Raw genomic sequence first — 12,099 nt, 5'->3', positions numbered from 1 at the left:
TGACACATCACTTTTTTCAAGTTTAGACTGCCGTTCGTATCAATGACATGGCAAATATGAACCTGGCAAATATAGTGTGGTGTGTTTCTAATGTAAGCGAGTTGATTGATTGTTTGGATACGTGTTACCTTTTTATTGGACATGACAATCTTGATGGCCTTGTATCACTCATCACAATAAAAAAGTTAACAAAAGAGGTATAGAGAGAATTATTTAATAATGGTGCGATCCTCATGAGTTATTAGATAACTTTTAAACCTTAAAACAATAATTTGATAAAAGAGAAAACCTCAGAGATCACTAGAGCATTTTCTCAAAATATAGAAAAGAAGACAATGTTATAAAAAAATTGATTTTACTGCAAAGGTGCGCAGCTGATAAATTATTAAGCATGCCAAGTATCTTCAAAACAACAACAGAATTAGATATCCAATTCTGAAGTGAAAATAATTATATACTCTGTTGAACAGTTTGGTTCACTGAAGAAATAGTTCTTATCTTTTAAACTTCAGCCCTTACCCATCTCAATCAAAATTAGCATAAACCATAAGAACTCAGATCAAATTATCAATATTGAATTAACTATAATTATTTTAATACAAAGAAAATGATAAAGCTTGCAAATGCACAATTCAATTGGTGTACATCAAATTGGTTCACCCATTCACAACAAATTAGTGTACATCAAATTGATCAGGAAAATGCAACATAAATTTGATAAACAATCTCTCTTCAAAGCTATCGGACAATAGCAACCAGCAAGCTACTTCACTTCAGGTAAATAATCATCAATCTCAGCTGGTATTAGTACTCTGCAAAAAATTAGGATCTTCTCCAGTTGATTTAAACCGGAAAATATCAAGTTAGTTATATTTAAAAGGTACTTTTGCCCCCTTAAAGTGAAAGGACAAAATACCTCTCAAATATACCTCTCAATCCAGTTCCCTCTGCCAAAAGCAATGCACAAGAGAATTAATTTAGCAACACAATTTAAAAAGGTCACGACTAGAGAATCATTAAGGACTAAGAACCATTAGAAAATCAGAAGTCAATGAGGATACACAGTATAATAGATTGAGATTTTTGGCAGAAAGCAGGCAATTAAAGAGGAATAGGAAGAAGCTTATGTCGCCACTCTGAAATTACTCATGACAAAGAAGCAGCATACATTGTTATTCTGAAATAAGTTGAAGAATTTCTGAGATTTTAAGGATATTGCCCCTTTGAGAGCATTCTTATAGTTGTAGTTATTATGCTAAAAGAATACTGGCTGCATAGATAGAAACAAAAAAAGATCATGAACTCAATAATTGAATTCTCAAAGTTGTTGAAAATTTATGACATATTTTCTCAAAATATAAACAGCTATAAGTTCACACAGAGACTTAACTTGGGGGAAGGCCAAATTTTCGCATTTCAGCAAATACGGCTTTCTCTAGCAGCACAGATGTGCAGTAAGCCTTGAGAAGAAGGGCATAAGTATCTTCAGTAGGGATGCACCAGCTTTCCATAAGTTCTAAATATGCAGATTCTGTATCCATATACGGTGATTTCTTCCAGTAAGCATCTATAAGCAAATTGTAGCAGATAACATTTGGTTTGAAGGTAGTCTTGTGCAAAACCCATTCATATATCTGGTAATATGTTCATAATTTTACAGTAAAAAAAGTCAAATAAAGTCAAATGTAAGTATACATAGCAACAAAAAGGGCGGGTGTGCTAAGTTTAGTTACAAAAATGCAATTGCTAAGTTTGCTTTGTACAGGATCTTATGAACAAATATAGAATCGGAAAAACATGAAGATTCCAATGTGGATTTATTGAAAATACCAGGATTGACAATGTTGAGCTAGTATAGAGAGCTAACAGAAACCAAGTAAAATGACAAAGTTATTGGTGCGAAAGAAATATTATCAACTCCATTCTATAAGCAGTTTGAAGAATTCAAATACTTAGCCTTTTAAAATTCAACTAAAACCAAAGCCAAAGAAACAAAAAAAAATCAACTACAGATAAATTCTTTTCTGGGTCTTTGTGTCAGGAATTAGAAAAACAAAATAAAATAAGAAAGAGGTACTAAATTCTCACCAACACAATTGAATCATATTGTTTACCGAGATGAAGTTGAACTACATTGATGACAGCATCCCAAGTGGTATGAGAGATTGGGAGAGTGTCGAGAGAACCCTGGAGTTTATTGGGATCCAGGTTATTCTGTGCAAACTGCAAAATTTACTGAGCAATGGGGCTCAGTACTGGAAAAATTCCATCAACAAAACCAGATCCATATTTCCATCCTCGTCCTCTTAAAGAGCCACCTGTAAAAAGATGATGCATCAAATATTTGAATACTTGTTTCTAATTTATACTTGAATACTTTGAAGCACATAAATATAAGTGTAAAGTTTTGCATTACATCGTTGCCTAGACAACTTCTTGGGATTAAAGCCTCTCCATTGGCCACGTTTGTCATATAAAGACCTTCACGTTTGCTTTTCGCAACAGCCTCAACACTGGAATTCTTGGCTATGTGTTTGCTTTTCGCAACAGCCTCACTACTGGAATTCTTGGCTATGCATTTGAAACTACTCTTATAGCTTCTTGGATCTATGAATATATAGCTATATGGACAACCAAAAATCAACCTACAAAAGTTCATTCATGGTTAATTAAAATTTCACAAATATAATCTCCCAAACATGTTCTCACAATGTACACTTTTCATCAAAAGCCATTACCTCATAAAAGGCAACAGTAGAACCATGCAAGGCATGGTCTTTGGTGCACAAACTGAATTAAAAGAGGTTCTAAAACCTCTTTCAAACTAAAAGGCAAATATGTGGCAATAGAAGCCATAATTCATATAAATGGAAGCTCCTTATGTCCGTATTCGTAAGTCTTAACTATTATAAGACCCGCAGTTAGATAAGTATGATTATTTATTGTTTTGAGAACTCAATTACAATTCTTTTAAAATCACATGCAAAGGAAAAAACAAAAAAAAAACCCTGAAGTATGGCAACCAATGAAGATAAATTCTTGAAACTTCATTGCATGTGTACTTGTTTGTGTGATAATTATAAGAACCCATGTCCTGAAACCAATCAAAATGCTATAAAATGATCAAAAACAGTGTAGAAAATAAGTGAACTTGACATGAAATCCATTGTGTACCTTACAGTGTGTGAGTGTGTTACTTCAAGCACAAAATGGTTAAGCATAAAAGCCACTATAACACATGTGTCTGGAGAAACTCTTTCTTGCTTATGTTGTGTACTATTTCGCAAAAACACATCTCCAAATTGATGCGAATGCCATAAAAACCAAAAAACAGAGCAAGACTAACATATCGATTCAACAAGAAAACTGCCCAGAAAGAATCAACATAAAATTGAGAACAGAAAATCAAGAACACGATACAAACACAGACCGGTTGAAATGCATAGACACAGTGAGGATTAGACTTATGAATGCATGGAAGTACATGTTATATTATCCAAAGACAAACAATAATAAGACTCAACAGCAAATTGCAACAAACACAAAATCTTGAACTTTCTGGAAAACTGTACGATTTTATTAGATTGTTCAAATAATTTGGGACTCACTTTGAATCCAACATCAAAATGGTGGTTTACAAAGAACTAATAACAACTAATCATTAAAAAGAACAAAAAAGAAGACGAAACCCTAATAAACAAACAAAAAATTGAGAGGAAAAAAAATTATATCCGTATAAAAAAAAATTAATAAAAAATGAAACCCTAGATAAGAAAAAAAAAACAAAAAAACAAAACAAAACAAAACCTGAGCAAGAAATTAAAATCCTTCCCCATCTCACCGAACATAGGGCAATGGGTAGCGGCAGAGGGGACAGCGATGACTCTTCTCCAGCCACTTGACAATGCAATCTCCATGATAGACATGGGAGCACGGCAGCCGCGTGAGTTCGAGCCCACCCTCAAATTCCTCTGTGCAAATTATGCATTCTCCGATCGACCGAAGCCCATCTTCTTCAAAGGTTACCTTCTTCAATCCCTCAATCGCAGATCGAGTGGCCGGGATGGGCCTCGCCACATCTACCGCCATGGACTCCCTCAAACCCATATCCATCTCATCGTACTCTTCATCATCATCATTCACATCATCCACAACCACAAGCGTGGTGTGTTGAAAGGTTACCGCGATCGGCGACGTTCCCATCCCGACAGATCGAGCCGCGGCGGCCGATGAGATATCTCGCGCTACCGCTTCCTGATGCTCTGCGGGGGCACCCACGTCCGAAAGCAAGGATAGCATGCGCGCGCCACCATCGCACAACAGAGCCACGCGTTTGGGGACCCAGAAGGTTTTTGATCGCGTGCGAGATCGCGCTTGCGCGACGGACACCTGACGATCGTCATTGCCGATGATGGATTTCTTTATTTTAAGGACCTCAGTCGCGCGAAATTGGATGGGAACCTCATCCGGCGCGTGTGGGCGCGAGTCGGAGAGATCTTCGATTCTTCGAAAATCCCACACTCTAAAGCTGAAACCGTAGGAGCTGCCGCTTGACGGCATTATTAGGGTTTGCAATTGGAGCGAAAATCGTGAGACGATGGCAAGAGGATGGCAGAAAATAGGGTTTGCAAGAGGATGGCAGATCTTCGATGGGTGGGATTCGGCGGAGCTGTTGCCGCTTGACAGTAGGGCAAACCAAATTAGCGAAAATACGATGGCAACAACTGGGGAGCGAAAATCGATTTGAGAGCGACAGAACACTCAAGAGAAACGCAATCGTGAGAGGATTGCAAAAGTATTGAAAAGAGTAGCCGTAGGGGAAAATAGGGTTTGCAATATATATATAGTTTTCTTCTGGGTATGGGCTGTCAGGGTAGGTGCAGAACTTATGGGCTGGGTTAGTTTGAGTTCTAGGCCCATCTATAAAATAAAATTAAAAAATTAAAAAACATGGTACACCATTTTGTGCACTTGAAATCAGCCTTTTTCTCTTCCTTGTTGATTGAAGTGTATGATAATTTAATTTGCCAACTTTTCTTCTCTCTAAGAGCCGCAGACCCAAAACGCGCGTATGAAGCATCAAAAGCTCGTTTCAGCCAAAATACGGTTGTTTGGTAAAATGGTTGTGAAAGGGAGCATCAAAAGCTCGTTTCAGCCAAAATACGGTCGTTTGGTAAAATGGTTGTGAAAGGGCTTTTGAAGTTTCAAACGTTCAAATCCACGTTTGAGTGTAAGCTAGGTAATGAAGCTTCTGCTCAAGCGGATGATTAGAAGAAAGGCGCGCCACAATTTTGTGATTAATGAAATATTTGCACAGACAAATATATCCTTACAAATTTCACAAAATGCCAACCAAATCCATATATAAGCATCTCTTTCCACCCTTTGATAAATCCTTCTCGTTGCCGCGGCTGGAGCTGCTCCAGAGTGAGGGAGATCCAAGCAAATGAGCTATAGCTCCGTTTAATTTTGCTTTTGCTCATCTCTTTTTTTTCTTTTTTTTTCAATAAAACACATATCTTGACATTTATTACATAAGACATATAGGAAAAATATAGATGAACATTGAATAGTATAGAGAATAGATCCAAAGGAAGAAGATAAAGGAGAGATAACTCACCTGCCTAGATAGTTTTGGGCATCGTGATAGAAGATGGGTTTGAGAGTGAGACAGTGATAGAAGATGGGTTGAGCGTGTAGTGGGAAAGCCCCCATGTGGGTTCTTCTGCCCAAAAAAACAATATGAATTATCCACCACTGCAGCACGCTACGTACAATATTTAAAAAATTAATTAATTAATTAAAAAAAAACCCCACCCCACTTTTCTTCATATTTATCCCACATGGGTTTGAGTGTGCAGTGGGAAAGCCCCCACATGGGTTCGAGTGTACAACATGCTCATTATATATATATAGATAAAGCTTATGATGGGAGAGAAATAATTAGTTTACGTGAACTATTTAATGTTATTCTTGTTGCAGGAATAGAAAGAAATGAGTTCAAATCGTTAATCAACATTTGAGTTGTATTTGTGATGTAATAGAAAGTAAGTATACAGTATCATCTAAGAGCTACGATAAATGTGGATGTAATATTGAAGAGGTTATAGATGTTGTTTGGAGGATTGCTGAAAGAGAAAATGACATTGACATCCTTAAGTTTGCAACATAGATATTTCTTAAGAGATCACATAGATAGATGTTTGTGACTATTAAAGAGCCATGGTTGCAGATTGACTTTATCAAGCGAATGGGAAATAGAGAAATTAATCGTCGTAGCATGGAATAATGTTGTTATTTTTTAATGTTGTTTTGTTATGAACTATTTGAAAAGTTATAAGGATTTATTTGAATGTTTTTTTTTTTTTTTTATCTCTTTTTCTTATTTTTATGGGTGCTTATATATTTATTTTGTGTTTATTTCTTTATTTTTTTCCTTACAATAGTGATTATAACACTCAAGATGATACAAGTGATAGTGATTATAGTGAAGAGGAAAATGAAAATGATTTTTTATTCTAGCAGCTGCAGCAATAGAATTTGTTAAGAACCATTATATGTCATATATTGCAAAAGAACCTTGTAGGACTTCTTCTCAAACAAGTTATAAGTGGGTTATGGAGATTTTACAAGGTAATCTTGATAGGTGCAAACAAAATTTCAGAATGAAAATGCACGCATTCATTTACTTGTGTAAAGAGTTGAAGGAAATATATCATTTAAGAGGTACTAGGAAATTAACTGTTGAAGAGTTGGTGGCTATATTTTTGAATACTTTAGGCCATGGGTTTGGGAATAGAATAGTGCAAGAAAAGTTTCAACATTCAGGAGAAACAATTAGTAGACATTTTATTAGTGTTTTAATGGCCGTTTCAAAAATGGTGATTAACATTATTAATCCTATCGATAGGGAGTTTAGGGATGTTCCAAGTAAAATTCGTGATGATGAGCGGTATTGGCCATACTTCAAAGATTGTATTGGAACCATTAATGAACCCATGTGCCAGTTAAAATTTCTCCATCAAAACAAATACCATATACTGGTCGAAAAGGTACTCAAAATGTTATGGCTGTTTGTGATTTTCATATGTGTTTCACATTTGTTTGGGCAGGATGGGAAGGTACTACACATGATACACGTATTTTTTTGGAAGCTATTCGAAAGGAAGAATTACGATTTCCACACCCACCTAGAAGTTTGTATTTAATAAAAATAACAATTATGAATTATACATGAAAAAAAATATACTTTTCAATATTTTTTTTATGACCGTTATTCGTATATTTTTTGAAGGAAAATATTACTTGGTAGACGCAGGATATCCTCACATGAAGAGATACATGGGGCCATACAAAGGGGAGCAGTATCATCTACCAGACTTTTGTCGCGGAAGCCAACCGAGGGGTATGCATGAGATTTTTAATCATGCACATTCATCACTTAGATGCACTATTGAAAGAACATTAGGAGTTTGGAAAAATAAGTGGAAGTTATTACATTGCATGCCGAATTTTCCTTATGATAAACAAGTGAAAATCGTGGTGGCATCTATGGCTCTTCATAACTTCATTAGAAAGCATGCAATAAAGGATGTTGAGTTCCAACTATATGATAATGATAAATGATGCTTTGCTTTGGCCACTGAATAGCCAAAATGAGGAATTCGGAGTAGGAGATGAAAAAACAATTTTATTTCTCTTTTAAAATTTTAGCTTTTACCCATCTTAATCAAAATTAACATAAATCAAAAAAAACTTAGCTGTGATTTGGCTACTGGGGCCAATAAACTCAAAAGAAGCTACCAACATTGAATTAGCTTGAATAATTTTAGTACTAAGAAACTGGAAGGGGACAAACTCAAACACAGATCTTTCTCTTTTTCCATTTCTATTTTTGTTTTTGGGACTGCATGGAAAAGCCATTTTTTAAATTAAGTTTTGGCATTCAAAACAAAGGACAACAACAGTCTAAGTTTGCTGCTCCAATTCAATTCTAGGAAGTAACTTAATCCTATCAATTCAAAACAAATTAGTTTACATCAAATTGATCACCCCTCCTACAATGCAACACAAATTTGATTAAAAATATCTCTTCATGGCTGTCTGGCAATAGCAGCCAGCAAACTACTCCACTTCAGCTAAATAATCATCAATCTGAGCTGGGGTTAGCACTCTGCAAAAAGCAAGGCACAAGAGAACTAATTTAGTAACACAACTCTCAAAAACGTCACGATTAGAGAATCATTAAGGACTAAGAACCATTAGAATAGAAAATCACAAAATCAATGAGGACGGTATAATAGATTGAGACTTTGCAGCAAGAAGGCAATTAAAGAGGAGGAATAGGAAAAAGCCATTCTGAAATTACTCATGACAAAGAAGCAGCATGCATTGGTATTCTGAAATAAGTTGGCCAAAAATAGTAAATCATTTGAGAATTACTGGCCATATCCATAGATTATTGTACCAATATATAAACATTGTCACCAAACAAGAGGTATGATCTGAAACTGCAACAAAGTTTGTGGTGTTTTGTCATTTGAACTATTTTAAGCATACCACCAGAAACAATTGGCTGTTTGGTGGCCCGTAACGAGGGATGAATAATCAACAAGAGCGATAGATTTTGGTAGGATAATTCGAGGAATCCTAGGCCTCCCAATTTTAGGGTAATTCGAAGAACCCTAGACCTCCCAAAACAACTACTAGAGATGAATATTAAAGTTCACATATTTTTTATTGATCACTCTTAGGTTTATATAGATTATTACATGGTAAAAATAGAAATACACGTAAATAGAAAATATAATTCTAATAGGAGACAAATCTCATATTTCCTACTAGAGATATTGCTTTATGAACAAGTCTCGTATTTTCCTAATAAGGATAATAATATATCATTACCTTATTTAATAATAATTCTAATATACTATTACCGAATCATAGACCCGTAACAAACATATAGTCACATATGGTTATCACGTACAATTGTATATAACTATAAGAACAAATTTTTTTTTTTTTTGTAGAGGAAAACATTCTAGTCACATTCATTCAAAGATAATACGAGCATGAAGCTCTTATAATACAAAGCAAAAAGCTCTGAAGCAACCATAGCCGAAGCTACGAGGTTACAAAACGTTGAAGATAACGTCAAAGATACAACCATCCTAATCTCAAACAAAATCCGCAAATCCATAACTAATCTTCAGATATAACAACAGATCTGCTCCAGACAAACTCATTCCAATGCATAGATAACTCTTATTCCTCTACCTAGGAGTAGAAAACCCTCATGCCGAAACTCTTCTTCATCGACCCGAAAGCCAGAATATAGATCTCATCCACAACTCAAGGGTTTGGACCATAAACAGATACCTCTTGAATCAACAAGAGAACATAGCCTTATTACAAGCAACAAAACAACAGGAAATATAAAATAAGGAACAAATAACAGGGGAAAAAACAACAGAAATGAAAAAATGCTGGGAAAATGAAAGCAAAAAAACCAGAAAGCCAAAAAACAGGAGCACACTAGGCGAATGACGACGGCCGGAAGAAAGGCTGATCGCGTGCTTGCTGGAAATCGAAGCTGGTGTTGGAAGTGAATAGGGCCAGTGAAACACAGTGGGGGGGCGCGATAACAGACCCGGCAGTGGACGGTGGACGAAAAAGCGACGCAGATGAGATAAGTGGCGCACTCTAAAAACCAGGGGTAGTTTGAGTGAATCCCCCAAGAACGGAACGCACAAAGTGTGCCAAAACCAAACAAATAAGCAGAAAACAAAGACAAGCAAAGGGGAAAAAGAGGGGGAGGGAAGGGGAGGAAAAACCAAGGAGGAAGAGGGGAGGCGGGGGAGAACAAAAGTTCTCCCCCTCTAGGTGGCGCTCTCTGCTAGGAGAAGAAACCCTAGCAGAATTGTAGGCGGCGCTCTATTTGATGTGTTTTAAGGCAAATTAAACATCAACCTTGATTTCTTAGTTCAAAAATGAAATTAAATTTTTGTGGTTATACTAGTTCAAAAAAGAAATGAAATCTCAAAAATGTTTTAAGGCTAATTAAGCATCAATTTCTGAAGAAAAAAAAATTCACATGCTTTTTAACAGCATTAACTAAAAAAAAAAAAAAAAATTACATGTTCTTCTCATATGCTCAAGGACTACATGACATTTTTAGATACTAGTTCAAGAAATTTTTTCAACCCAGTTTGTAAGAAATTTATACCCTTTGTAAAATAACCTATGAATTATAGAGGACAATAATATCCAATTCAACACTCCAAAATAAAACTTCATAAGTGTCATATCACACGAAAAGATTTAACGAGAAATCAGGAGCTTAATTGTGCATGTGAACTTTTGACATTCCAAAATGCATTGCATTGTAAGGTTCATCATTCTTATGTCATCACCTAATACTTTTTTTAAAATAAAAAAATAAAAAAAAATCATCACCAGATTTAAAAGTCGTAGGGTTAGTTAAAAAATGACAATATTTCAACACCTTCCTTATTGCCTACCAAGGTTTAATTTATGAAATTGAATGCGTTACGGCTTTGTGGCCGAGTCACGGGGTACAACATATAGGATGGATTAAAATATGGTACTATGTATGAATATAACATTAACTCATTGAATACTGGTAGATGAAAAGAACCGCCAAAATAGAAAGTCCTACCATCAAATTAGTATCGATAGAGTGGGTCATTGTAGATGTTGGTTACAAAGCGTAATGATATCTTGCAATTCTTAAATGTCGCATACGGCTTAAGAATAAATTATACCTAAGATTTATATCAATCCGCCTTCACAAAATATCTAGATTTAATTTATTTTATCTTGATGAGTTGCTATATATAGACCCCTTTTCACCCATGGGAGGATCTCCTTTGAGTATTAGGCATGCAGGTAGAGTAGGCTTTCTTTTAAGCTTAGTTTAGATTTCATTCATCCAAGTAATTAAGGGAGAGGAATTGACGATGCTTCAGCAATCACATGCACCTCCTTTCCTTTACATAATTGCAAGATATTTTACTCCCTAATATATTTAAAAAAAATAAAATAAAAAAAAAAAAGGAAAAAATATAAAATGACCCCTCAAACTACCAGTCATTTGTAATTTAGTCCCCTAATGTTCAAAATGTGATAAAGTAGCTCTCCAAACTACCAACATTTTGCAATTTGGCCACTCCGTTAGGTAATACCGTTAAAATGGATGGAAAAGTTAAAACGACGTCATTTTGTTGAGATAAAGTTACTGAAATGCCCTTTTTAGAAGATAAAGTTACTATCACCGATGGGGGCATGCATTTTTTGTTGTTGTTGTGAGTATTGAGGACATGCAATCCCACATATTAATGAAGTATGAACTACCTTGTCTGTCGTTGTTAATTTGTTAGACAAAGAGGATTAATTCTTTAGGTTGCCGTTTGATACAAGTTACTTTCAATTATTTTCTTGCCTATTGTTGCCGCTTAACAACAATTCTACCATGGAAATTTGTGATTAGGATTTTCTACAATTTCAAATAAATTGTTGATTCTTAAATTACAAAAGTTAGGTCGTTTCTTAGCATCAAAACACTTGAAAAATGTCACGTATTAAAAACGTTAAATCTTATTAAGACAACCAGAAAGAATTTTCCTTCCAAAAGGTTTTTTTTTTTTTTTTTTCTTTTTTTCACTTTTAAAAAGATGCTTATTGTTCAGAAAACTAAAAGATAGTTTTTAGCCGAAAGCTTTTAAAATAGTTTTCTTTAGAAGACAAAGCGTGTGGTTTCATTACATGTTTATTTCCTGAAAAAATAAAATATTTTACTTTATTAGAAGTCTTATGTATTACGTTTCTTCCTCGAGTAATATGAATAATTAATTATAATTACTTATAAAAAAATAATTAATTATATATTAAGCAAATAGTCCTATAATGACCAAAATGTATTGCACTTCAAAAGTTGATCAGCTGGTTTCTCTTTAGAGCCAAAAAAAAAGACATGTATTTGGTTAAAGAATTCTCAAAATTAATATGTATATATATAATTTTGGTTGACACATCACTTTTTTCAAGTTTAGACTGCCGTTCGTATCAATGACATGGCAA

The 12,099-nt window shown here is 34.9% G+C and overlaps 2 protein-coding genes and 1 pseudogene across 4 annotated transcripts; 1 reads left to right on the top strand and 2 right to left on the bottom strand.

Annotated features, from left to right (window-relative positions):
* Positions 1-624: 624 nt before the first annotated feature.
* Positions 625-2,228, bottom strand: LOC148589761 (pentatricopeptide repeat-containing protein At2g35130-like). The gene is made up of 4 exons (XM_088515578.1): positions 2,115-2,228; positions 1,391-1,567; positions 917-947; positions 625-812 (listed from the first exon to the last, which is right to left on the bottom strand). The coding sequence occupies exons 2-4, from the start codon at positions 1,539-1,541 to the stop codon at positions 764-766; spliced, it is 231 nt and encodes a 76-aa protein (XP_088371704.1). The 5' UTR covers positions 1,542-1,567; positions 2,115-2,228; the 3' UTR covers positions 625-763.
* LOC148589760 (uncharacterized) lies at positions 1,296-4,800 on the bottom strand. 3 transcript variants are annotated; one of them, XR_015911897.1, is made up of 4 exons: positions 3,842-4,800; positions 2,425-2,645; positions 2,089-2,318; positions 1,296-1,634 (listed from the first exon to the last, which is right to left on the bottom strand). XR_015911897.1 is itself a non-coding variant. In XM_088515518.1 (3 exons), the coding sequence occupies exons 1-3, from the start codon at positions 4,558-4,560 to the stop codon at positions 2,233-2,235; spliced, it is 1,026 nt and encodes a 341-aa protein (XP_088371644.1). In that variant the 5' UTR covers positions 4,561-4,800; the 3' UTR covers positions 1,296-2,232. The 3 variants fall into 3 exon arrangements, 2 of the variants coding, with proteins under 2 accessions (XP_088371644.1, XP_088371671.1); XM_088515518.1 differs by having other exon boundaries at positions 1,296-2,318; XM_088515545.1 differs by lacking the exon at positions 1,296-1,634 and having other exon boundaries at positions 2,225-2,318; positions 2,417-2,645.
* Positions 4,801-6,878: 2,078 nt separating this feature from the next.
* Positions 6,879-7,626, top strand: LOC148589759 (uncharacterized; annotated as a pseudogene).
* Positions 7,627-12,099: the final 4,473 nt, after the last annotated feature.

Source organism: Corylus avellana, chromosome 1 (genome assembly GCF_965113065.1).
Source record: "Corylus avellana chromosome 1, dhCorAvel1.hap1.2, whole genome shotgun sequence".
NCBI lineage: Eukaryota > Viridiplantae > Streptophyta > Magnoliopsida > Fagales > Betulaceae > Corylus > Corylus avellana.
Note: the sequence above shows the minus strand (reverse complement) of the source record. Positions and strands in the feature narration are given on the sequence as shown.

Excerpts from the sequence above, each read along its gene's own strand:
- LOC148589761 (XM_088515578.1), bottom strand. The coding sequence starts at position 1,541 with ATGGATACAGAATCTGCATATTTAGAACTTATGGAAAGCTGGTGCATC. Across the intron at positions 948-1,390 it reads AAAATTTGGCCTTCCCCCAA|AGGGAACTGGATTGAGAGGT; the intron begins GTTAAGTCTCTG and ends TGCTTTTGGCAG. Across the intron at positions 813-916 it reads TTGAGAGGTATATTTGAGAG|AGTACTAATACCAGCTGAGA; the intron begins GTATTTTGTCCT and ends AATTTTTTGCAG.
- LOC148589760 (XM_088515518.1), bottom strand. The coding sequence starts at position 4,560 with ATGCCGTCAAGCGGCAGCTCCTACGGTTTCAGCTTTAGAGTGTGGGAT. Across the intron at positions 2,646-3,841 it reads TACCCATTGCCCTATGTTCG|GTTGATTTTTGGTTGTCCAT; the intron begins GTGAGATGGGGA and ends GAACTTTTGTAG. Across the intron at positions 2,319-2,424 it reads AATCCCAAGAAGTTGTCTAG|GTGGCTCTTTAAGAGGACGA; the intron begins GCAACGATGTAA and ends ATCTTTTTACAG.